This window comes from Aquarana catesbeiana, linkage group LG01 (genome assembly GCF_042186555.1).
Source record: "Aquarana catesbeiana isolate 2022-GZ linkage group LG01, ASM4218655v1, whole genome shotgun sequence".
Lineage (NCBI taxonomy): Eukaryota > Metazoa > Chordata > Amphibia > Anura > Ranidae > Aquarana > Aquarana catesbeiana.
Window position 1 is genome coordinate 35,752,656 of NC_133324.1, and position 26,226 is coordinate 35,778,881.

Consider the following 26,226-nt stretch of genomic DNA (forward strand, 5'->3'; position numbering starts at 1 on the left):
TAAAGAGTACCCCTCACTGCCTATTGCTGTCACAAGTGATGTTTACATTCCTTGTGACAGCAATGAAAATGATAAAAAAGAGACATTGTAAAAATGAAAAAAAAGAAAGAAAAAATGTAAAGTGTCCCTGTCCCCTCATGCTCGCATGCAAAGGCGAACTCATGCATTGGTCTCATACACATATACGTAAAAGGCAATCGCAACACACATGTGAGGTATTGCTGCCAACGAATAGGGAGCAAGTGCAGCACTCACAACGGGGAACAGATCCATAAATTGCACATGAAAGCCAAAACAGGTGCTGTAGCTTGTTATAGTGTCCTCAAAGGCTACCCGACAAAACATGTAAGCATTTTATCTGCTTCTGTGCAAGAAATATATATATTTATAGGGACGTTGGCATTGCTGGTTACTACTTTTGCTTTATAGTGCCATGAACAGCAGAACAAGAGCAATAATTAAGCACCAGATCGCTTCTGTAACTCTAAACTGGTAACCTGTAATGGCTTATAAAGCATCACCTATGGGGATTTTTAAATACCGAGGCACCATTCCATAAATGTGCAAAATTTTAAAGTGTGACATGTTTGCTATCTATTTACTCGCTGCAACACCATATTATATATTTTACCAATTGCAAATATTGAAATCCATTGCCACATTCCCAATATTTGAGAGTAAGAAAAGGGAAGAAGGCATTGAGGGTTTGGATTTTAAAGGCAATTTGGACCACATGAAAGGTATATGTTTGTATAATACAATATAAAAAGATTTTCAAAAGCAAAGCATGGGACACTAATCAGATGAGTGAGATCTGTGCATCAAAAGTACAGGGGCTCACTCATCTGATATGGTGTAATGATTTACTTCTACACTGGTTGGTTTATGTGACCTATATTCTACACATATGTAAATATATATTTTTTAGTCCCATGCTTTGCTTTTGCAAATCATTTTATATTGTATTGTACAAATAAAATGTATATTTTTTTATACATTTCATGTGGTCCAACTTGCCTTTAAAGTCCGAACCTTCAATGTATTCTTCCCTTTTCTTACTATATATCTTACCAAATATTGGATATTAAATTGTGTATGTGTGCATTAAAATTCAATAAAGTGTATTGTTTCCTAAAAAATTGCGTTTGAAAAAACACTGCACAAATATCATGTAACATGCTAAAAAAAAGCTAAAAAAATTAAAATGAAATGTGTGTGTCACTGGCGCAAAACCTGTTCTATCAATCAATATAAAAGTGATATCTGTAGCTGCTGCATCCAAAAAATTTTCAAGAGAAAAAAATTTAAAAGTGCTATGTGTGTGGATGCGCTGCTCTCATTTGTACTCTCTTTCCTATCTATGTGTATCCTATCTGTTAGACATAATCTTATTCACCATCCACCTATATAAATACATCACATTAAGCAACAACCATCTGCAAATTATATAAATCATATAAAAGTCCGGTGACATGTATCACATGATAATAAAGTCCCTTCATATATGCTTGCAAATCTTCCGTTAGTTTGCCGTGATCGGCGTGCTCTTGTGTTTGATCAATTTAAAGTGACTTAGTGCTTCACCACCACCTGTGAGATTGGCCACTCACCAGATATTTCTTTAAAACTGCACCTTTGGTTCATTCATAGGGATAACCACTCCACTCAGAGGGAACTTCTCCAATAGCTATACTAGGACCTTAGTGTTCCTCATAAAAATGGATGAAAACGATCATCGCACAATAACGTTTAAAACCTTTATTTTATAAAACACAGAAAAACTATGCACTCACATTTCCAAGTGCCATTAAGCCGGCACAGAGCTTTTCCAGCAGTTAGGGACGGGTGGGCGCTGCAGCCCGGTTCGCCTAGTGTGTGCTGTGCTGCCTCCGTGTGCTGCTTGCGTTCCCCCCTTGTGTCCGTTCGCGTCCTCACCAACCACGCTCGTTCCCGGTCACGTGGGTGCAAAAATCTCCCAGCAGCCTCTACGCGTTTCGCATTCCAATGTGCGGCATCAGGAAGCTGCCCTGAGTTTTATAAAATAAAGGTTTTAAACGTTATTGTGCGATGATCGTTTTCATCCATTTTTATGAGGAACACTAAGGTCCTAGTATAGCTATTGGAGAAGTTCCCTCTGAGTGGAGTGGTTATCCCTATGAATGAACCAAAGGTGCAGTTTTAAAGAAATATCTGGTGAGTGGCCAATCTCACAGGTGGTGGTGAAGCACTAAGTCACTTTAAATTGATCAAACACAAGAGCACGCCGATCACGGCAAACTAACGGAAGATTTGCAAGCATATATGAAGGGACTTTATTATCATGTGATACATGTCACCGGACTTTTATATGATTTATATAATTTGCAGATGGTTGTTGCTTAATGTGATGTATTTATATAGGTGGATGGTGAATAAGATTATGTCTAACAGATAGGATACACATAGATAGGAAAGAGAGTACAAATGAGAGCAGCGCATCCACACACATAGCACTTTTAAAAAAATTAAAATGTTTGGAGGTTCTAAGTGATTTTCCAGCAAAAAATACTGATTTTAACTTGTAAACAAAATGTGTCAGAAGAAGGCCAGGTCTCAATGTGGATAATGTCTGAAGGTGTTCCTTGGATGTTGGACCTTTCTACATGGCTAGGCTGTAAAAAAGTCTCACACATGTGGTATCATCATAGGAGGAGTAGCAGAATGTGTTTTGTGCTGTAGTTGCAAATATGCCTATGCAGTGTGTAAGAAATAACTTGTTAATGTGAAATTTTGGTGAAAAAAAACACTTTTTATTTACTCTCCATGCCTCTTACTAAATACCTTAGACTGTCTACTTTCTCAAAGTTTGGGCTGTATTTGTACTGTCCTGGCATGTTAGGCCCTCAAGAAATGAGATAAGCAGTCAGTACATCAGGATTGATTCATTTTCAATGATAGGTATCATAGCTGGTAGACTCTATAAACTTCACACAGACCAAATAATATGCACCGGTTTGGGTTATTTTTACCAAAGAAATGTACGATTTTTCTTTTCATTTATAGTGCAAAAAAATAAAAACACCCAATGGCGATTAAATACCACCAAAAGAAAGCCCTATTTGTTTGAAAAAAGTGATACAAATGTAATTTGGGTGCAGTGTTGCATGATTGAGTAATTTTCATTCAAAATGTGTGTGTGCTGAAAGCTGGGAATGAAAGGGGTGAAAATGTCCAGTATTGCGGTGATTAAAGAGGTCACAAAGAGATAAAGGATTGGGAAAATGTATCATGATCATGGACAACTTCATAACCATATAAAGGTAACATACCAGGGGGAGATTTTGAGGTTATTAACCTCTTCTCATACTCCCTTACAGTAGTTAATATCTCAGTTTTTATCACACTAGTAGATTTGACAAGTTTGAATTTGTTCAGTGGAATCCCACGTGGTCACTTTTTTTAAAATAGTGACAGCTAGCAGGGACAGAAGATCCCCCGTTAGCTGTCAAAATGGGGGGTCAGGGGAAATGGGGGCCGGTGCATCTGTAATATGTTAAACTTAAAAGAAAAATTAACTTATCCTTTAAATTGGTGTTATGGTGATATGGTAAACTTTGTATTTTTGTCTTCCATGAAAAGCTGCACAAATATGTGAGAAATGTTCATTACATGGAACCATCCGGTGACAAGATCTACTTCAATGAGAGAAGAGAAGTTCCAACCGATCTTATTTTAGAAAGCTGGGTTTATGTTAACAGTACATATTTTAACTATAAAGGAATTACCGTTATGAAACCAGACTTTGTGCCTGAAATGCTTACCAATATGAGTAATCCCATCTTCTGGAAAAAAGGCAAAGTAAGACATTAGTTGATTGTTTCTGTTTGTATTGTTTGCTGCAGAGATTTACAATTAGAATTTATAGGGATTGTTTAGTTTCATATTATGATATACTTGCAAATATACCTGTAAGTGAAAGGGGTAACTCATGAAGTAATTTTCTATTCATGGAGTCATTTTCTATAATGTTGCAGTTTGTACTGTATATATAGTATAGGAGATCCACCCGAGAAAGCCTTATCTGTGTTGTCAACATCCCCATAGATAAATGTAAAAGAGGTTAGTATCCCCCAAGTACTTAATGGGACTTTAAGAGCAATTCACAAAAAATTGCTTCTGAATTTATATAAAACATATCATATTATTACATCCATGTAAAAAAGTATAAAACCATTGATATAGGTGATAAAAACAAAATCATGGACTTGGGGATAGGTCTGTACCAGTCCTTGTTTTGGAGAATTTTCATACACATCGACTTATATTAAATATTTGTCATGATCACAATATTTCCCCCTTTATCAGAAGGTTAAATAGTCAATTTGTGACAATTAATCAATTTTTAATGGCTTGTTTTTCTTGGGTCGTGAGATTCGCTGAGGGGATGTTGGTTTTCAGCTTCTTAATCTCGTTAGTGGTCAGCGATAATAAAAAGGCACTTAAGTTGGGATTGATGTTTGGGAAAGGACATGTATCTGATTTTTTTTCTTTAATGTAGATGTGATAGCTGTACTATCTACCTTGCTGTCCAAGTGTTCTTGTAGGAGTGATTCAATACCGTACTGATCAATCAGTTCGGGAGGATGTTGTTCCTCCAAGAGTGCTAATAGATTATTTAAAGCCTCATCTTGGTGTGCCCTAAGTTGGTCTTGTTGTTGTGTGTTTTTATTATACATACTTTTAAGTATGAGTTTCCTTGCAACTAGGTGTAGGTCTTGTATGATTTCAAATTTGTCCGTGTCAGAGTCTGGGCAGAAACTTAAAGTGGATGTAAACCCAATGTCATCCTTTCTAAACTACTGCCATAGGGGTTATCTATAAGGATTGACTCGGTTAAATTGATGATAGGCAACTCCTATCCTCATATTGATTAGTGGTTCCAAATTAATAATAACTACTGCAGTAGGGAACAGACACAAAAGATACGCTCAGCATGGCTCTATCCCACGCTCATTTACTAAGGCAGCCATAACTTCTTGTGACTGATGACACGGTCCATGTGTCAAGCTGGAGGGAAAAGAGTGGCTGGCAGACATAAATGATCACCTTTTCCAAAGTCCTGTTTCATAAGAAGTTGCCCCCTGTGGACCACTTGTTCTTCTCGTTCTGGGGTCCTTAAAGTTGAATTATTAATCCCAGCTATACTGGGCCAGAACTAGGGTGGAATCTGTGAGTTGCACAGACCCATCAAGTGTCCGGGGCTGTAAATGCAGCATCCTTAGTCACCTGGTCTGCTTCCATGTGTGAGTTTTAAAGTTAATATGGCTACCTCAGCAAGAACCTGGAAGGCTGAAAACAGCCGATCAAATTAACTTGGCATGCTTGGTTGGTTTACCTGCCGAAGTAAAAACAAACTTCTGGCCCTTTAAATGGAACCAAAAGCTCTCTATATCTTGACTATCTATATAAATATACACTCTTTTTATAGCTCACAGGCTTTGCTAAAACATGGAGCTCTGCTTCTTGAGCTGGGGAAAAAGGATCCAATGACTTTGAATACAGAGTATCCTTCTGGGTGAGAAACTGCATACTCAAATCTACAAAAAATTTAATATCTGGGTCTTCAGGGAGTGTGTCCTGCACTGGGCTCACAGCAGCTGATTTCTACACCATCAATTTAACACATGTGGTTTTTCCTTTCTTTTGAATAAATGTCCACATTTTTCATTGTTAGATTTGTACATAAATAAACTCATATTTTAAACCTTTCATTAGACAAACATTTAGTTATCTGTATATTTGCTGCGCAGAATGTCGGACCATTGACCAAAACAATATCTAACTTTGTCTAATAGCACCTTTGCATAAAAGCTGCAGCTCTGATATATCGGGATGAACCATTCATTACTGGGTCCAGCTTGCATAAATATATTACAATGGCTTGTTTTCTATCACGCTGTTTGTGTAAGAACTCCAGTTTCATGTTTCAAAAGACAACTTCTTCCTGGCAATATTATAATAAATGATAACAATACCCTGCGGTCATGGAGAGATGTCCATAAATCCAAAATATTCTTCTGCTTATACCACTGTACTTACAAGGAAAAGGGGCACATCATTTCATAATCCACACATTCTGCTTTGGATTTCAAAAATAAAAATAAATAAAAGGACCAAGAATCTGTATGATGGACCAGAAAGCATCAAAAACTAAAAAACAACTTGCTGCAGGTGGCATCTATCCTAACAGGGTGTGTGGACTTGATGTGATGGGACTGTTATATTTAAATTTTATTTATTATTACTCTTACATCATGGACCGCACATCAAGTTATTATCAAAAACCTTAAAATTTCATTTTTGTAGAAGAACTTCTTATGTATCCCATCCATCTTGGCTTTGTTAAATATTATGGCAGCTTTATTCAAAATAACAACCTCATCTTAATCTTTTCTCTCAATAAGGGCTTATTGTATAAATGTAAAATTACAAAATTGTTATCTTAATCTAAACTAATCTCATTCATTACAAATTTCCCCATTAACCTGAATTTCATTTCCAACCAAAGGTTGTCTAAACCAGTTTCAATATATCTATATTATTAATAAAATTGTTAAACTCATATTAGAAATGAATACTCATTATTACTTATTACTTAATTTTACTTAATTTCCCTTTTTTAAATGCACTGTTTCCACTATCGAAGGATATTCAATTTGTGTAATACACGGTTAAATGTAACCTTCATTTTACCATGTTTGGAAAACAGATTCAAAATAATTGTGATCACATTGTTTACCATTAGATTCGTTAACCTGGCACATTTTGTTATAAATGTTTTGTCTAAAAAACAGAAATTGGCATGGTGTCCTTCCAGCTTATCACTAACCTCTCATCCCAGCCACATTTCTTTCAGGAGAGCGCAAAGGAGGGGGTCACATCTGCGTACATGACGCACACAAGCAATAGAACTAAAGGTCCCAGCATTCACACATGCATACACCAATATCTCTCTCACTTTCTTTTAACTCTCATTAATATTTACCTGCCTAAATTCTGCATTCCTTATTTTGTTCAGATATCGTTTATATCTAGCTTCTATGATCAGACGGGCAGCCACAGTGCTCATCCAATCTTCCCTCTCTGACAACATATAAAGTATTCTGTTTTAATTCTCATTTCTCTGTTTCTGACTTTTAATAGTTGTAGTGCCTGACCCCAAATTCATCCCACAACTTAACATGAAAATGTCCCTTTCTGTCTAGTGTTAATGTCACCCTTCAGCCATCCTGCTCACATAGATAGCTGTTCCTCTAGCTGTTTACTCTGCATGATTCTTAGTCCCTGTGGACCTTGGTAACCCAGTTACCCAATGTGGATCACTGTCCACTTTAACCATTAATCTAGGGGCTCAGTATAGGCGGAATCGCACCTTCAGTTCACATATAGCGCTCCTCTTGCGCTGGGCATTTTTGAGGTTCTCTTACCCTTCATTCCCTTACTTAATTCAATGCCCATAATGACTGGCCAGTCTTCTCTACATATGCCTATACCCTCTTGCCTCTAAACTACTTTATCTAGCAGATTTACTACATATACCTGTGAACAGCACTATTCTTCCCTTTCTTATCTATAACACTCCGATGGACAATGGACAGGGACAACATAACATATAACCACCAATCAATACAGTTCGATTAAGGGGAGTAAAATAGGTACCCTTTGTCCCGAAAATGCCTTACCGATCGAGGAAGTCTGATAACTCAAATGTAAGCAAAAGGCTTACCTCAGCCGGCTGATTATCAGAAATTCCCGGATCGTCTCAAGCTCCTCGTTTCGGATACTCAGGGTCACCTGGAATCCCCTCCTGGCTGGCTCGCCATGCTGACTCGGTTAAATTGATGATAGGCAACTCCTATCCTCATATTGATTAGTGGTTCCAAATTAATAATAACTACTGCAGTAGGGAACAGACACAAAAGATACGCTCAGCATCTTTCCAAATTACTGTTCTGCTTTATTATGACGCAATTGAAGGTTTTTATGCACATGATTACGTAGGTATCACATTAATATTACAATTGTACATTTATGGTAACAAGGGGCGTTACATAGGCAGGCTTATTCTAATCAGAACTCGAAAGAATGTAACATTTACTGAAAACATTATTAGAGCTGTTGCACAGTGAAGGCAATGTGCAATACATACAAAATACAATAAAATTATATACAGAACTTACAAATTTCCATTACAGGATATACATGCCTCCTGCATGTATCTTTACCCATCAAATGTCTCCCCTGTCAAATGTCTGTTATGAGAGCTGAAAAACTGCAGATTCTGTGGGCGGGTCTGTTGTCTGGAGCTTGGTGGGTGGAGTCGTGATGTCAGTAGACTCCCCGCCCACCTCTACACTCCCCTTGTCAATATGCATTTTCTCCTGTGTATTTCTTACACTCAACTTCTGCTATGATCTCTAACATCCAGTGAAAAGACAGGAAAGTAACCACATGACTTCAGCATGCCAAATCATGCTGAGGTGTGGAACTGCCAATCCTTGCAAAGCTGCTGAAGAAAGGAATTGGGGTGGGAATTAAAAAAAAAAATGAATGTCTTAGGCTAGTGCACGAGATATGTAAATCACCTGTCACTCACAGCAAGGGGGAGGATTTGACAAAGTTTTTCTCTGTTTATCAAGTTTTATCTCACTGAAAAATAAGAGGATTGCTCAGAGCTGGATTAACTTTTTGTGGCAAGACTGGGCTCAAATGATAGGAGATCTTATACTCTACATTATGACATAAAAAAATAAATTTTTCAGGTTTACATCCACTGTAAACCTTTTGAAAGTACTTGGACTTCCTCTGGGGAGAGTTTGTAGTCAGAGAGATTGATAATGTTAAGTTCATTCATCATCTCAGGAATGGTGTCCATTATTTCTCGATTTTCTATGTTTCGTGTTGAGTATTGTGAGCAGGATCTAAAAAATCTGTATCAAGAAGTGTTGTAATGAGGGAAGCCCTTTCAAGGGGAAGAGAGGCAGTGTGTACTAAAGTAGATTGACCAGCCACTGAATGCCCAGATGGGTGACAGCTAATATCACCATGTGGTTTACCTGTAACCTTGGTACCAAAGGATCCCAAGGAGGGAGGAGTGATAGTGTCAAAGGAAAAGTGGGTTTCATAGATTTGTTTTTTGTGGTTAGCTGATCCATCACCTGGTGAAAGACATTTTGTTATTTGTGGATTCCTGCATTTGTGTGGATTCTGTGAAGAGGAAGAAATAGAACAATTAAGAGAAGAGTTAGACCCTCTATCGGTTTTAGCTCCCATTGACCCTTTAGGTCTGTGGTTAGGTCGACATTTTCTATGGTGCCATCTATAGGCATTTCTCTCCTGAAAGGCTATTTTATCCCTCCAAGACGTACGCTCCTTCATGACCAAGGTGTCGCTCATCACTTGGGCAAGATGAAGTTTAATCCCCTCCACATATTCATTTTTTTTTTTTTAACCATAGATTTTTATTGTAAAGTTGCAGTTTATACATAACATACAAAGCTTTGTTTACAACAAGTGACATAAACAGGGTGAGTGTTGAATGCCAGACATATTTCTACAAAGAGATATTTCTACCCGAGCCACCCACATCTACGTAACCTATGACCTCTACAAGAGGTAGGCCCTGTCACCCCGACTGGGTACAAACTGTGAGCAGGAACCTCTGATGGTCTTGAGCTAGGTGGCCCTCTAGTGACCTTAGTGAGGGTCACTAGTAAATACATACAATAGATGCTTAATTCTTACTTTGTAGATATCTATCCTATGAACTTCAAACATTGATACTGTCTTAGTACAGTAATAATATAAAACACATACTTTTTAGTGTAGTCACAAATTATTAAAATCTGTCTAGGTTCTTCTGGTGTGACTACTTCTGGTGTTGTTAATTGTTTATTGGTTTACTTATTAACTTATCTACTTATTTCAATACTTATACCACTATCTGCCTGGTTGCTTAACCTACATATTATGAAACTCAATTCACATTTCACAAGTGAGAGGGAGCAAACTGAGAAGATTTCCAGACATCCCAGTTTTTATGGAAGGCCTGGGCTCTTCTTTCCTTACACGCTAGCATTTTTTCCATTGTGTAATGGACATTCACTCTGGAAATTACTTCCTCAATTTTTGGGGGTGATTGAGAGCGCCATTCTCTTGCTAGTGATATACGTGCTGCAAAGAGTATATTAATAGCAACCTTTCTCCTCAGGTGAGGAAAGTTTTCTATGCCCAGGCTGAGGAGGGCAAGTTCAGGGTTTAGTGTGATCATAATATATGTGATTGTATGAATGATGGAAGCTACTTCCCGCCAGAAGGGTTTTATTATCTTACAGCTCCACAAAATGTTTAGCAGGTTACCAGTGTTGTAGCAGTTCCGCCAGCATAGTGGAGGAATGCTCAAATTCATTTTATGGATACGTAGGGGTGTAAGATACCACCTATGCAGTATCTTCTGTGCGTTTTCCCAGTGATCTATGCATTCTGAAGATTTGCCATTGCTTTTTACAGCTAGATGCCATTGGTGCAGTGGGAATTCTTTGTTTAGTTCCTGTTCCCACTTTCTCATGTTGGGTACCTTAGTCTGCATGTATAGGGGGGTAGCAAATTTGTAGAATAGAGATATTCCTTTGTGTTTCCCCGGGTTTTTGCTTAATAGATAGTGTCAAAGTATTTGGGGAATTTTTATTGGTCTAGGAGTATTAGATTTAATGTAGTGCTTAATTTGAAACAATTGGTATCTTTCCAGTGCCTCCTGTCCCTGTAGGTCAGGTGTAAAGAAATGTTCCCCATTCCTTTTAAAAGTTTGGGTCGAGATGTTTGGGATCAAATATTCATACGTTGCTAATGGAATATGTATTTCCTGCATTGTTGTATCCTTAAAGTGCTGTCGTAGCATGGAGGACCATGCTGTTATGGAGGCTTGTATAGTGGGGTACTGAGGTATAGTTGGTCTATGATGTATACCGGCGGCTAAAGCCAGTGCTGGGAGATTATGGCCGGGGGTAATTTCTTGTTCTATGTCAGACCATCTATTGTCGGTTTGACATGAGAACCAGTATCGAGTTTGTTCTAATATAGCTGCTTGATAATAAATGTGAGCGTTGGGAAGTCCTACCCCTCCTAAGTGTTTGGGTTTGTACAGATGATTCAGTGCAATTCTGGGTCTTTTACCTGCCCAAATAAACTTATTTAGAATTTTCGCCAATTGTGAGAAGAAAGATTGGGGGATAGGTATGGGTAATGTTCTAAAATGGTATAGGAGTTTAGGTAATATTTGCATGTGATATGCAGCTATTCTCCCTATCCATGATAAGTGCAGTTTGCCAATTTGGACCATCTCTTTTTCAATATTTGCAAGTAGAGGAGGGTAATTGCTAGAGTATAGCTTAGCAGAAGAGGAGGTGAGTTGCACACCAAGATACGTAAGTGATGGGGGGTCCCAATTACAGGGGAACATATGTTTGATAGTACTCTGTTCTTCTGTGGGTAAATTAAGTGTTAAAGAGAAGCATTTATTTGTGTTGATTTTGTAAAAGGAAACTTGACTAAATTTGTGCATTAGCTTTTTAAGTTCTAGTATAGAATCTGCTGGCTTGGATAAAGTTAATATTATATCGTCGGCAAAGAGTCCAATCTTATGGTTTTCATTGCCTATTCTAATGCCTTTGATAGCTTCATTGGACCTGATACTTTGTGCCAGAGGTTCTATAATGAGTGAGAAAATTATTGGGGAGAGAGGGCATCCTTGTCGCGTACCATTAGATAATGGGAAAGGATCAGATAGGAGGCTAGAGGTATAGACTTCGGCTGTGGGGTTGGAGTATAGGGACATAATTGCTGAGTGGATCAATCCCGATATTCTAAATTTGTGTAAGGTTTTTGATAGGTAACCCCAATGCACCCTATCAAACGCCTTTTCGGCATCTAAGGCTAGAAAGATACTCGGTACTTGATTGACTTCTGTGAATCGCAGGAAGTCTAGCATCCTTCTAGTTCCATCTGGTGCGTGCCTGCCCTTTATGAATCCTACCTGATCCAGTCCTATAAGAGAAGGGGTAATTTCCAGTAATCTATTGGCCAGTATCTTTGCATATATCTTTAGATCAGAGTTAAGTAATGATATTGGCCTATAGTTTTGGGGGTGGGAGTCGTCTTTGCCGGGTTTGGGTATGGTAATATAATCGCTTGGAGCATTTCCCTTGGGAAGGATCCCGCTGTGGCTGCTATATTGAAGACATCTACAAGGTTTGGTGCTAAGAGGGAGCTAAAAGCTTTATAATACTCAGCAGAGAAACCATCCGCTCCTGGTGATTTGTGCATGGGGAGAGATTTGATAACTGTCTCGATTTCTGCACTAGTAATTGGTGTGTTTAGGGCTTGTAGTGTTGTTGAGTCTACTAAGGGCAGTTGGATTCCTTGGATTCCCTCAACCTCAATGGTTACGGGTGCATGGTCAGACCAAGTAATAATGAGTATATCAGCCTTTTTCACCTTCTGCAGGGTGTACATATCTGTTAGAAAGAAATCGATCCTAGAGTAGCTATTGTGCACCGTGCAGTAGTATGAGTAGTCCCTCTCGGTGGATCTAAGGCAGCGCCATGGATCAAAGAGTCTTTCTTCATGACTCCAGGATCCTAAAGAAGGCTCTTCCTTAGAGCCACCGAGGAAGAATAAAGTACATCATTCATAATCATATTGAAATCCCCACATATTATAAGATTGCCCTTTTGTAAGGATTTGGCAAGTGTGACAACTTTACGTATAAACTTCAGCGGCTTAACATTCAGGGCATATAGGTTTACCAGAGTGTAGAGCACCCGGTCTATTTCTGCAACCAAAATAATAAAGCGTCCATGGGGGTCATTATGAATCTGCAATAAAGAAAAGGTTAGTGTGTCCTTGATGGCGATCAATACCCCATTTTTTTTTGAAGAGTCATTGGTGGTGAACACTTTGGGGAATTTCTTGTGCGCGCACTTTGGAGGTTTGCTGCTGGCGAAGTGTGTTTCTTGTGCACACAGGATATCACATTTCAGGTCCAGTGCTGACTTCCACATGGCCCTGCACTTATAGGGGCTGTTTAAACCTCTCACATTGTGTGATACGATTTTAATGTTCATTCCATTCAATGAGTGCAAGCTGTTGCCATCTAGTGGTAGAAACCAATAAACAATATGCTCCTGAGCTGTTGATGGGTACGTGTAGTATTTGAGGTAAAGTTCCTGAAGCAATTTTCAGAATAGCAAAAAGAAAAGAAAAAAACATGAACAAAAAACCAAGCTGAGTTATGCAGCAATATGGAATAGTCAAACAGTAAGTTTGCATAGAACAGGTCACAGGACTCATCCTGTAATTGAAGAAGGGGGATAACTAGGGTTCAAATTAGCCGAACAACGGCTGCTGCTTGATCCTACACTTGGGTTCAGGAGAGGTTTGGGAGATATCAGGGGTTAATGGTTCTGAGAGTGGTACCGCACACTTATAAGAGCCATCAGCCGAGGCAATCGTGTATCAGGATGTTGCCTACCTGCCCCTTCTGTTTTGACGGTGATTGTTTCATTTGTCATGTAGGGGATCAGGGTCTGCAGCTTCTCCATCCAGAGGTAGAAGACACCATCTTCTGAGGAGCTCCATACCTTTTTCAATTAAATTGATTGTGTGAGGTTCGTTATGCATTTCTAGCATCAGTTTAGCAGGGAATCACCATTTATAAAGAATCTTATGGTTGCATAAGATTTTTGTAATAGGGACTAAATTGTGCCTTGCCGTTAGTGTCGCTTGCGATAAATCTGCAAACAAAGCGATTCCGGTGAATGGATCGGGGAGTGTGGGGTGCTGTCTGGCAAATCGCATCAGCTGATCCTTTATGTGGTAAAAGTGGATCCTAGCGATGACATCCCTAGGGATTTGGTCAGGCAGGAATGAGGGCTTTGGCAGTCTGTGGGCCCTGTCTGATTACGCTGTTAGGACCCAGAGACGGTATCACCGTTGTCATGAGCTTTTGGAGGTACGCTGTGAGTTCTGCTGGTTTGATCGATTCAGAGATCCCTCTGAATTTAATATTGTTCCTGCGTGCCCTGTCTTCGAGGTCCGCCATTTTTAGGCGCATGGATTTGATCTCATCTTCTACATCAAAGTGAGCATCCACCAGCTCATTGTGTGCTAGTGTGAATTCCTCCATTTTTTTTTCTACATAAGTGACTCTGCTGCTGAACGCTGACAGTTCAGTTTTTGTAGTATGCATAAATGCAGACATGTCCTGCTGGAGGGCCCCCCTGAGAGTCAATAACATTTCTTTCATTGTGGTATCCAGGATGGGCTGCCCTGAAGTGGGGAAAGCATCTAATTGCTGGCCATAACGGGAGGATTCTTCCATTATGTCTCCCTCCGTCCCTGGCTCATCCTGATTCTCCTCCTCCACCCCAATCCTCCTTTTCTGTTTCACAGGGCTGTCAGAGGGTGAGGATGGTTGTGGATAGCATTTGGGATCAGACTCACCCAAGGATGGCAACGGATGGCTGCAGGGGTGTGCAGGGGATGCTGAGTTTCTATCTTCAGAGCGGGCGCCATCTTGGATATCTCGACCGGCCGTGAGGGGATAAAAGTCGGTCAGTTTTTTGGGTCCCTCTCTCGATTTTCTTTTGTTCATTGTGGCCGCTGTGTTCCCCCTGTTCTCTTGATGTAGTTTGGGTCCGTGTAGAGTAGCTGTGAGCCGCGATATATAGGCCGTTGTAGCAGAGCGCTCTCCTCACACTACCATCCGCTCTGGCTGCCGGCTCCGCCCCCCCTCCACATATTCTTTAAATTGTGAGGAGCATTTGAAATGTTCTAGCTTAGCATAAAGTTGATCAATATCCTTATCTAGTGCAACAAAGCATTTACGGTATTGTTCAATAAGGAGTTTCATCACAATTTTTGTACATTGCTGTATTTTATTCTCCCATCTCTTTTTGAAGATATCATTAACCTCTTCTAATAAGGAAAAAATTGTATAATAGACCAAAGGGGTTTATCTCTTCCCTAATATATTGTTCAAAGCTTTCTGCATGTGAAAAAAATAGAGCTTTCTTCTCAACTGCACTCCACATTTGAAAAAATATTGAGGAAAGTTCAGATTCCTGGGACTCCTTTTTTTTTTTTTTCATATTCCTTGTAATATCCTTTCATTAATGCCTCCCATTCCTTCCCTTGAAACATGGTTGAAAAGCCAAGTGTATATGTATCAACAGTAGAACAGTACAGTGTGTTTTCAAAAAACAATATTTGCTTACTTATTGTACATTTGTGGGGATTGGGATTGGGTATTTGTTACCCTATATATATTGTATAGAAGATCCACCAGAGAAAGTCATATATATGTTGCCAACATTTCCATAGATACATGGAAAAGAGGTTAGTATCCCCTAAGTACCAAATGGGACTTTAAGGGCAACACACCAAAAAAAGTTTTCGAATTCATATAAAACATATAATTTTACTACATCAATGTAAAAAGGTATAAAACCATCAATATAGGTGATAAAAACAAATACATGTAAAAGTAAAGGGCTGACAAATCATAACAATAATCATAATAGAGAAATTACATCATAACGGTATGAACTCCACTGCAAACTAGTTCAGAGAATACATACCATCCAAGGTGGACAGAAGCATATAACACAGCTGTAAATGGTATAAAAGCAGAGTTCACTTTTGCCACAAATGTTGCAGACCGCCTCCAGACCCGGGGCTCCAAGTGGTCCACACTGGGATCCCCCCCCCCAATTCACACTGCAGGGTATCAGTCAAATTATGAATGAAAACAGATCCACTGTAAAAAGAAAGAAAACAGTGAATATACAGGACTGGAGTTGTGACTCAACAATACATAGGTGGGTTCAATAACTCTCTGTCCCCATTGTATTTCATACTTACTCTGGAACCTTTTTTGCGCTGCCTGTGTGCGAATGACAATTTGTGGCAAGATAATAGCAGGATGGCATTACAAACTGGAGGCCTTTGCCAATGACATTCTGCTTTTTCTCTTGGAGCAGCACATCACATTGCCTTATCTTCTGAAAAAATGTAATCTCTTCCAGTATATCTCAAACTTCACAATCAATTTTAATATGTTTTTTGCTTTCAACATTACTTTACAAGCGCCCCAGTTCATGCGATATCGGAACAACTTCCTGTTCACATGGCAGTCGGAAGCCGTCTGCTACCTTGGTATGCAACTACTTGCACGCCTATATGAACTAAACGAGAGGAACTACTTGCCCATCCTATGCATGAGCATGGATGACCTTCAAAATGGAATAAACCCCTCTTCTCCTGGTTTGGAGGAGCGGTCATTCTCAAAATGAATGCGGTATCATGACTACTGTATACCATTCAGGCAGCCCTGATCCAACTACCCCAAATGTTCCTGCATTCTTTTAAAAGGCTCTATACTACCTTTCTGTGGCACCATTGTAATTCGAGAATTGGATACAAGCAGCTGGCCATGCCATGGGAGAAGGGGGGGATAAGGCTAGCAGATCTGCGTAACTACTTTTGGGCATGTCACCTATTGGTCTTGTCTCCTATCCCATGCAAAAGACTGGGTGTGCTTAGAAGCCTCATTCTTTGACGCACCTCTAAGCACCACTCTTTGGCTCACGAGACGTGATATCCCCAACCCCCTGCAAGACCACCCGCTTATTGGGCCAACATTGACATGCTTCCGAGATGTCTGCATTAAACTGTGTCCTCGACTCCCAGACTCTTGATGTCTGTCTGAATGAATTCAGGCTTTCTGCCTGTGATGGCCAATGCATTTCTGGCAGGTGCGGCGAATGACTCTGTTTTACATGCACACCACTTCTTCCACCTCGGAAAACTTCTCGAATATGAACAAATTGTCACCCAATAGCCCACTTGACCCCATGGACCTACCTCCAACTTCGTCAATATCTTCACTCCCTCTACCATTCATACACTGTCATGGATTCTGACTCACTTTGAGAGTCTGTACATAAAGTGTCCCTTAATGTTTTGATTCTGGAAAATGAAATGGTAATGGATGCCTGCCTTGTTGCACAAATTTAACTCAACCATACCTGACTGCTGCTGGTGCTGCCTGTGTATATCCGTGCATTGGGGTTCATCCCATACTCCCTCGATATCAGATTGGTTCACTCACCTGAGCAAGATAGCAGACATCGAACAACTCATTTGCATAGCAAAAGATTCTCTCTCTAAATTAATATCTACATTGGCATGCTGGCTCCACTTTCAGACAACTGACAATTATCTTCACTTAATGGGCGGCCCTCCCTGAATACACATATGTCCAGACATTTCTGTTGCATGAACAACTCTCTCCTCCCCTGGTATGACTTTCCTGGTTCACTTGCCCCCTACACTGACTGGATGAAGCCGAAGATGCTCCTTCCCTATCAATGCCCAACCTTATCCTCCCTACCCCCTCACCCCCTTTTTTTTTCTTTTTCGTTTCTTAGCATCCTCTCATTTCTTCTCTTACTTCCTGTTCCTCATCTCCATGTGTTTTCCTGCATGAACCAATCTGAATAACACAATGGGCTGGCTCAATTCTTGGATCAGTCCACTATCAGGAGATCCCATTGACCATTGTCTAAGTTCAGCAGTATGATGCCCATTGCCCACATATTTTAAGCCCTTGGCATCATTCAGTTTTTGCTCTTCCCCTTCCAGGGGTGATATACCAACAGCCTTCCTCATTAAGTTGCATTGTCACTGACTCTTGAATACGCCTACCTCTGATACATCAGGTCTGCAGTGGGCCTACACATAGATGGCGCAACTCGGAGTTAGGTGCCAAAGAGCTGACGATAAGTGCTCACTGTTTTCCTGCTTCAAATTTTACATTATCTTGAGATTAATACAATGTACTGGATTTAATGTATTGCTTTTGCATTGTAAACCACTTATGCGTTCAATAAAATAGATTTGGAGAAAAATAAATAAAGAGGCTGGAGGACCTCACCTTTGAAATGTGAATAGAATCATTAAACTTATTCTCTCTGGCAAAGAGATACATAAGAGGAGATGATCTCAATTTACAAATATCTAAATTGTGATTCTATCATTGGCAGAATATATTTAGTCTCAGGTTGCTTAAGAAGGCATGTGGCCACTCAGTGAAGTTGGATGAGAAAGGTTTTTAATATTAAACTGTGTAAGGGATTCAATAAAAAACAATCAAATAGTTGTGCGCTGCCACCTAGTGGTAAGTAAAAATAAATAATTAAAAATAGCTGCTGCCATCACCTACATGTTCCCACATTCACAGCATATATACAAAATATCTATGTGATAGCACTGCTAAATGAGACTCCTAAGTGCATATATCCATAAATAACCAAAAAGACACACAATTCATAATAAAGTGCAAGTGCCAATATATAAAGTAATAAGCAATAAAATTGTGCAAAAAACTCAAAAAGAGTCCATATATAATGAAAAAAAGAGAATTCTTCTTAAAATGGTGCACAAAAAAAAATCTCTGTGAAGCCGTGCTTCGCAAATAACTCCACTCCATGACTTGTGTCCCTTTCACTGAGTGCTGTGCAAGCTGAGACACTGAGATTTTTTGTTTTGCCGTACAAAATGACCTGTTAAGGATTGAAAAGATTTAAAGAATGAATCTGGGACAGGGATAGACGGTGTTCTGGATATATATATAGCAGTTGTGTCAATTTGAGCATTTTGAACACTACTACCTTCCTTGACCATGAAAGTGTGGCCATAGATAGGAGGTCAAGCTCCCTGGGTAGGGTATGTAAAAAAGAGAGTAATTTGTCTGCTATAGGGAAGATACATTTTTGGTTAATAGTACACGTAGATAGGTTATAGATTTTGTGGCCCATATGTAAGGATAACACTTTTTGAGTGAGGTTTTCAATGAGAGGGGCACTCCGATATCTAAAATGGAGGTTTTGGTATCATTCACTTTATAATATGAAACCACATTGAAAGAAAATAACAGCTGTTGTACTGAAGCCAGAGAGGGAACCAGGTTGGTTAGCACTGAAGTGACATCATCAGTGAATAAATGTATTTTGTGCTCCCTAGAGCCTCTACAGAAACCTAAGATGTCTTTATGAGATCTAATACTCACTGCCAAGGGTTCCATGACTAATAAGGGGTTTAAAGGACCCCTACTGGACACCTGGATAGTTTCCACATAAGGCCTCAGTAACACAGATTGACTCCCACCAGTGGATCTCAAAATATGTTCAATTGTCTTCTGGGCAAATGCCAGTTTTATAAGGAATAAAAATGGAATGGCTTACAAAACTTGATTACAAAGCAATAGAATAACAATTTCTATCAAAAAGTGTTCTTTTACATATAATGTGCAATTTCATCATACTCTGTGTGAGATGGGCAAACATTGAAATGTCATATCAAAATGTTCCAATATGTTCCAAAAAAATAGGAATTACAGACATTCTAATAATTTAGTCTAAACATATCTTGCAGAAAAACACATTCTAAGTTAAATTCAGATATTAGAATTCTGAGAGAAACATGGACATTTACAGAATACAGACAACAAAATAGTCATTAAACCTTTAATCCCCTCTTTTATCATGAATATGATAATTTTCTCCATATTATTTTGGAAATAAGCTTGCCCAGGCTTTATCATTAGCCTTATTGATCATTTTATTAATTTTCCTCTTTATAGTACAAACCAAATAGCAGTTGTACATGACAAGCATAACCAAAATAATGACACAGACGGCGAGTGGGTAGAAGAAAGCCTTCACCACCTCACTTCCCGTTGACAACCACCCCACAAATGCATTGTGCCACGAATGATGGGCTTCCTGTGATAACTGAGTAGTGGCTGCTTCAAGTTTACCTCTCATAATGGTAGTTTTTAATGACTGCCTGATGTACTGTCAAATTATATGTCTTAAGATATTGCAAAGATTTCTTCTGTTGTTTGAGTATTTCTACAATTGGGCCTATGGGCAACAAGAAATCACATCTGTTCTCCTGTAAATACCATGGGAATGTTCTGTGACTCCTTCTAACACATAATTATTTCCATGCCAATACAAAAATGAAACATTATGTATGCAGCCTGAAAAGGGTAAATGAGTATCCAATTCAATGATGTTTACTCCTACTTCCGTTGCCAAGAATACCTGCTGTGGGCATACTTCTATAAAAGCATTATAACCCTGTGGATATAAAGTCCAAATACACATGTTAACATCTGGCCTAGCTAATAGACAGGGTTCAAACACAGGAGATTTATGCGTACAAATGAGACCCTTGTCAGCTTTCTGACAGTCATCCAAAATATAAGTGTTGTTTGAACCCACAGCTATATAAGATCCATCATACTTTGGTTCCCATCATGTGACAGTATCAGTGATTACATCTGGAATAGGGATAGGGAGAGTAAAGAATTTGCACATAGCAATTCTTTAGGGACAAATACCTTATAATGTCCCATACAATAAAAACTAGAATACTACTAAATATCTTGATGTGACACACTGTCCTGAGGAAAGGATATTAGCCAATGATCGTCAGGAATCTTGAAAAGAGACCTCAGATGTTGGGATGAGCGGAACAGGCAAAAAATCTGTTCAAACACGTGAACACTATTAAAGTCTATGGGACGTGAATGTGAAAAATTAAAAGTGCTCATTTTAAAGGCTTATATGCGAGTTATTGCCATAACAAGTGTTTGGGGACTTGGGCCCTGCCCCAGGGGACATGTATCAATGCAAAAAAAAGTTTTAAAAACTGACATTTTTTCAGGAGCAGTGATTTTAATAATGCTTAAAGTGAAACAATAAAAACAAAATATTCCTTTAAATATCGTGCTTGGGGGTGTCTATAGTATGCCTGTAAAGTGGCACAGTTTTCCCGTGTTTAGAACAATACCACGGCAAAATGACATTTCTAAAGGATAAAATTTCATTTAAAACTACTCGCAGCTGTAATGTATTTTTGGGTCCTGGCAATATAGATGAAAATCATTGAGAAAAATGGCATGGGTCCCCCCCCCAGTCCATTACCAGGACCTTTGGGTCTGGTATGGATATTAGGGGAAACCCAGCACCTGAATTAAAAAACAATGGCACTATATACTCTGAACAGAAGTATATATACTACACGGCCTGCCCTATATACTCTGCAGAAAATTGGGCCTTAGGTGTTGGTGGTACCAGAACACTGTAAGCCCTCACAGTTGCTCTTGGTGAGCACAGGAACGGGACCTGTTGTGAAATACTATACCAAAAATTGTAAATTACATGCTCCTGTTAAACATGGGCAGAAAAATTAGACCTTTGGTGGTGGTGGTGCCATAATACTGTAAGCCCTCACAGTAACTCTTAGTGGGTGCAGGAATGGGCCCTGCTGCAAAATATTATATCAAGAATTTTAATTACATGCCCCTTGTCATGGAACGTCCCACACTCCGCTTGAGTGTTTCCATCAGTATACCACTTCCTCTCAGTCTGGATACAGATATCAGATATTCCAACCGCTCACAAAGCACAAAACAAGGCGACACTTGTTTAGATGCTAATATGGACTGTTTTATTATCACACATGGACACAACAGATAAAATAACTCAGAGACTCTTCTCCCCCATCCTTGGAAAAGAGGGCGGGTTAAACTGTCCAAAGACAATGGACACACAGGTCAGGTGTGTTCAAACTTCTCCTCAGTAAACGATCTTATCAGCAGGGGGGCTGCTGGAGGAATCCCCCCTCCCTCCAGGGAGACACACATCCCAAATGATCACAGCAAAGAGTCCACAACAGAATGAGACAACACACAACATACACATATATACACGACTGAGTCAGACTAGTACAGATCAGACTGGATTTCTCATTCACCTCGCAGAGTATTGTTCCCTTGAAAATCCAGGGCCCATAATCATAAGGCAAGAGGCTTGCATTCAGTCCTCTCCAAAAGCTTCTGTCTCGGCTAGGTCTGTCACACCCCTGTTAAACAGGGGCAGAAAAACTGGGCCTTTAGTGGTGGTGGTGGTGCCACAACACTGTAAGCCCTCATAGTTACCCTTGGTGAGAGCAGGAACGGGCCCTGCTGTGAAACACTATATCTAAAATTGTAATTACATGCCCCGGTTAAACAGGGGCAGAAAAATTGTGCCTTGGGTGGTGGTGGTGGTGCCACAATACTGTAACCCCTCACAGATACTCTTGTTGAGCGCAGGAACAGCCCCTGCTATGAAATATTAGATCAAAAATTGTAATTACAAGCCCCTGTTAAACAGGGGCAGAAAAATTTGGCCTTAGGTGGTGCCCTAAACCAAAAATAATGTTGGAATCTAGCATCATCAATATTGAGGAGGAATAGGATGGTCAGCATAGGCATTCTTCAAGGGATCCCACATCCATAGAAAATTCAATCAGTTACATCATCATCAGGTGTTTGATAGCTGCTGATCCAAGACTGACTCATTTTTATGAATGTGAGCCTATCAATGGAGTCTGTGGACAAGCGCACTCTATGACCTGTTACAAACCCTCCAGCAGCACTGAATGTGCAACGTGTTGCTGAAGCTTCGGTCAGTCACAGAAGGAGTGGTGGAGAAGGTGGCCATCTGACTGATGCGTTCAGACAATTCTTTAACCCGCAGCCCCAAGGTCTGATCACTTCCAGCAACCATTGCCAGTGTCTGATTTACATGGTGCAGGAATACCTAGGGGCAAGATCAGACTTGGAGACCTTTCCAACTGAAAATCCACTGGGTTTCTGGGTCTTGAGGATGGATCACTGGCCAGAGCTTGCACAATATGCAATTGAGCTGCTAGCCTGTCCTGCATCCAGCGTTCTTTCTGAACGTACATTCAGTGCTGCTGGAGGCTTTTTAATCGATCACAGAGTGCGCCTGTCCACAGACTCAGTTGATCGGCTTACCTTCAAAAAATGAATCAGTCTTGGATCACCAGCTACCGAGCACCTGATGCAACCTATTAATTTTTCTATGAATGTGAGATCCCTTGAAGACTGCGTATGCTGAGTGACTACCCTGTTATGATGTGTGACTATCCTATTTTTCCTCAATGTTCATGTTGATAGCTTCTAAGAACATTTTTGTTTCAGGGCACCACCACCAGTGCCTAAGGCCCGATTTTTCTGCCCTTGTTTAACAGGGGCGTGTAATTACAATTTTTGCTGTAAAATTTCAAAGCAGGGCTCATTTTTGTGCTCAACTAGAGTATTTGTGAGGGGTTACAGTGTTGTGGAACCACCACCAATGCCAAGGGCCCAATTTTTCTGCCCCTGTTTAACAGGGGCATGTAATTACAATTTTTGATCAAATATATAACAGCAGGGCTCGTTCCTGCACTCAACTAAAGTATCCGTGAGGGGTTGCAGTGTTGTGGTACCACCACCAGTGCCTAAAGCCCAATTTTCTGCCCCATTTAACATAGGCATGTAATTACAATATTTGCACTAATATTTTACAGCAGGGCCCGTTCCTGCACTCAACAATCTGTGAGGCTTTACAGTGTTGTGCCACCACCACCACTGCCTAAGGCCCAATTTTTCTACCCCTGTTTAACAGGGGCATCTAATTACAATATTCGCTCTAATATTTCACAGCAGGGCTCGTTCCTGCGCTCAGCAAGAGTATTGGTGAGGCTTTACAGTGTTGTGCTACCACCACCGCCTAAGGCCCAAATTTTCTGCCCCTGTTTAACAGAGGCACATAATTACAATATTTTCTCTAATATTTCACAGCAGAGCTCGTTCCTGCGCTTAACAACAGAATCTGTGAGGGGTTACAGTGTGGTGGCACCACCTCCACTGCCTAAGACCCAATTTGTCTGTGTTAAACAGGGGCATGTAATTACAATTTTTGATCTAATATTTCACAGAAGGACCCGTTCCTGCACCCACCAAGAGTAACTGTGACAGCTTACAGTGTTGTGGTACCACCACCACCACCAAGGGCCCAATTTTTCTGCCCCTGTTTAACAGGGGCATGTAATTACAATTCTTGATATAATATTTCACAGCAGGGCCTGTTCCAGCACCCACCAAGAGTAACTGTGAGGGCTTACAGTGTTATGGTACCACCAACACCTAAGGCCCAATTTTCTGCAGAGTATATGGGGCAGGCCATATAGTATATACAGGCGGTCCCCTACTTTCAAACATCCGACTTACAAACTACTCCTACTTACAAACGGAGGGAGACAACAGGAAGTGAGAGGAAATCTTCCCCTAGGAAGGGAAATTCTCTCCTGTAAGAGTTAATATGGGAAAAAGGTGTCTCCACTGATGCTTTATTACCAATCCTTGTTTCCCTAATAACCCCAAATTTTCAAAATCCAATTGTCATTGGGACAGAAATTGAGGTGAAATCTTCTGAACAAGGGCACAGATAGCAAAACAAATGTTACATGGATGTTATCCAAAAAGCTTAAAAATTATTTTCCTGACGCATCATGGCAGCACACACAATGGGTTGTGTATCCTCCTCCACAACTCGATAGGACTGGTTAGCTATAAGTTTTGAAGAGGAGTCCACCACTCTTTTTTTTCCTCACCTGCATGGATGGACCGGTTAAAAGCTTGGAACCCTCCTTACCGCTTCGCCCCAGCTAGGTTCAGCCTCTCCTAGTTGGAAGCCCTGAGTGTACAGTCTCTAAATGAGCTTTATGCAGGGAACCCCACTCTGATGGTCTCAGGGTATGTAAAATCATCTATATCTTACAAGCCTTAAATAGTTTTTTTTTGCATTTGCAGCGGTCTTCACATCTTACCTTTTCTGTTATCTATCACTATTGTTTTCTTGCATGAGTCCCCTGTATACACATTAGCCTGTATCTATGTTTACCTTCATACTTTGGCTCCCTGGGCGCTGTAGTCCCTCTGCGTTGCCATCCCCATAATGGTGCCAGATCAGGACTCAGTCTCGCACAGGAACTGACACAGGCGGCGTCCTTGCTTGCCAGTCTCCAAGATGGCGTCAGACGCCGCAAAAGGCTACAGCGCATGCGCGGGCGTGACGTCAGAGCCGCCGCGATGGCGGTTTATTTAAAAGCAAACTTTTTCTGTTTTTATGCCCTTCTGAAGGTAGAGGCTTGTCTACCACGCCGGTTCTGCACCCCACATTGCTGCCTAGCTGCCCCAGCTTTATATCTGACACTGGTAAGTCACTATCATCCTTCCCCTTTCTAGCACTGTATATCTAGCACTGGCACCTCTTGCTTAAAAGAACCTTTCCTTTCAGGTACACTCTATCTCCTCCCATGGAGGCCGCTGCTCCAGCAGACCATCCACAAACTACAAGGTAAGGGGGGCATACATTGGGTAAGTAGTGAAGAGGAGAAAAGAGAGCCTTGCCACTAATTCTATCTTATCCTGGTTGCTCTGGTAGATCATCTAGGTCATCACACTCTAAACACAAAGACCGCTCACCTTCAAGACACTCTCATTCCTGAAGAAGCCGATCGAGAACCTCTTCCCATCACCACAGAGATGTGGCTTCATCCCACCAGCCTAGCGATGACCATCGTACCCGTCCTGCCACCAATGCCTGCTAGGTCTGTGGAGTATTAGCTCTGCCAAGTAAATTAGTCTGCCAAAACTGCTTGGATGAAGCAACCCAGGATAAAGTATCGGATGCAAGGGAAGCATCCAACATAAAAAGAGAGTCAGTAAAAGAATCTATCATGCAAGTGGCAGCTTCCGAACCGATCAGACAACCTACAGTGGCCTCAACTTCTTACGTTCCTCAAGATCAAGAGGACTCTCTGGAAGAAGACGAAATTCTAATGCCCACTTCATTTGATTTTGCACTCATAGATCCTTTTGCAAGATCCATAAAAGAGGCAATTGTTTGGGAGGAGGAGAAGGATGCGCCACACAAATTAAGAAAATACTGTCCTAACCTGAAAAAGGGTCCAGAAACTTTCCCATTTGTTGAAGAACTCGAGGAGTTAATAAAGGATGAATGGCAGAAACCAGATAAAAAATCCGGCCTAAACAACAGGCTAGCCAAGCTCTTCCCTCTAAGGGAACCAACAGTAAACCCTTTAATCTCAGCTCCAGTGGTGGATTCCTCATTAGTGCACCTGGCCCATCATGTAACTCTCCCGATTGGGGATGTCGTAACCTTCAGGGATGTAATGGATCAGAAAATAGATCTCGATCTTAAGAAA

At 40.4% G+C, this 26,226-nt stretch overlaps 1 protein-coding gene across 1 annotated transcript in view; it reads left to right on the forward strand.

The window, feature by feature from the left end:
- LOC141140143 (vomeronasal type-2 receptor 26-like) overlaps positions 1-26,226 on the forward strand; it is a 246,799-nt gene that overhangs the window by 85,006 nt on the left and 135,567 nt on the right. Inside the window, exon 3 of the mRNA XM_073627040.1 lies at positions 3,619-3,837. Within this exon, the coding sequence (XP_073483141.1) occupies positions 3,619-3,837 (219 nt within the window). The remainder of the gene's footprint in view (positions 1-3,618; positions 3,838-26,226) is intronic.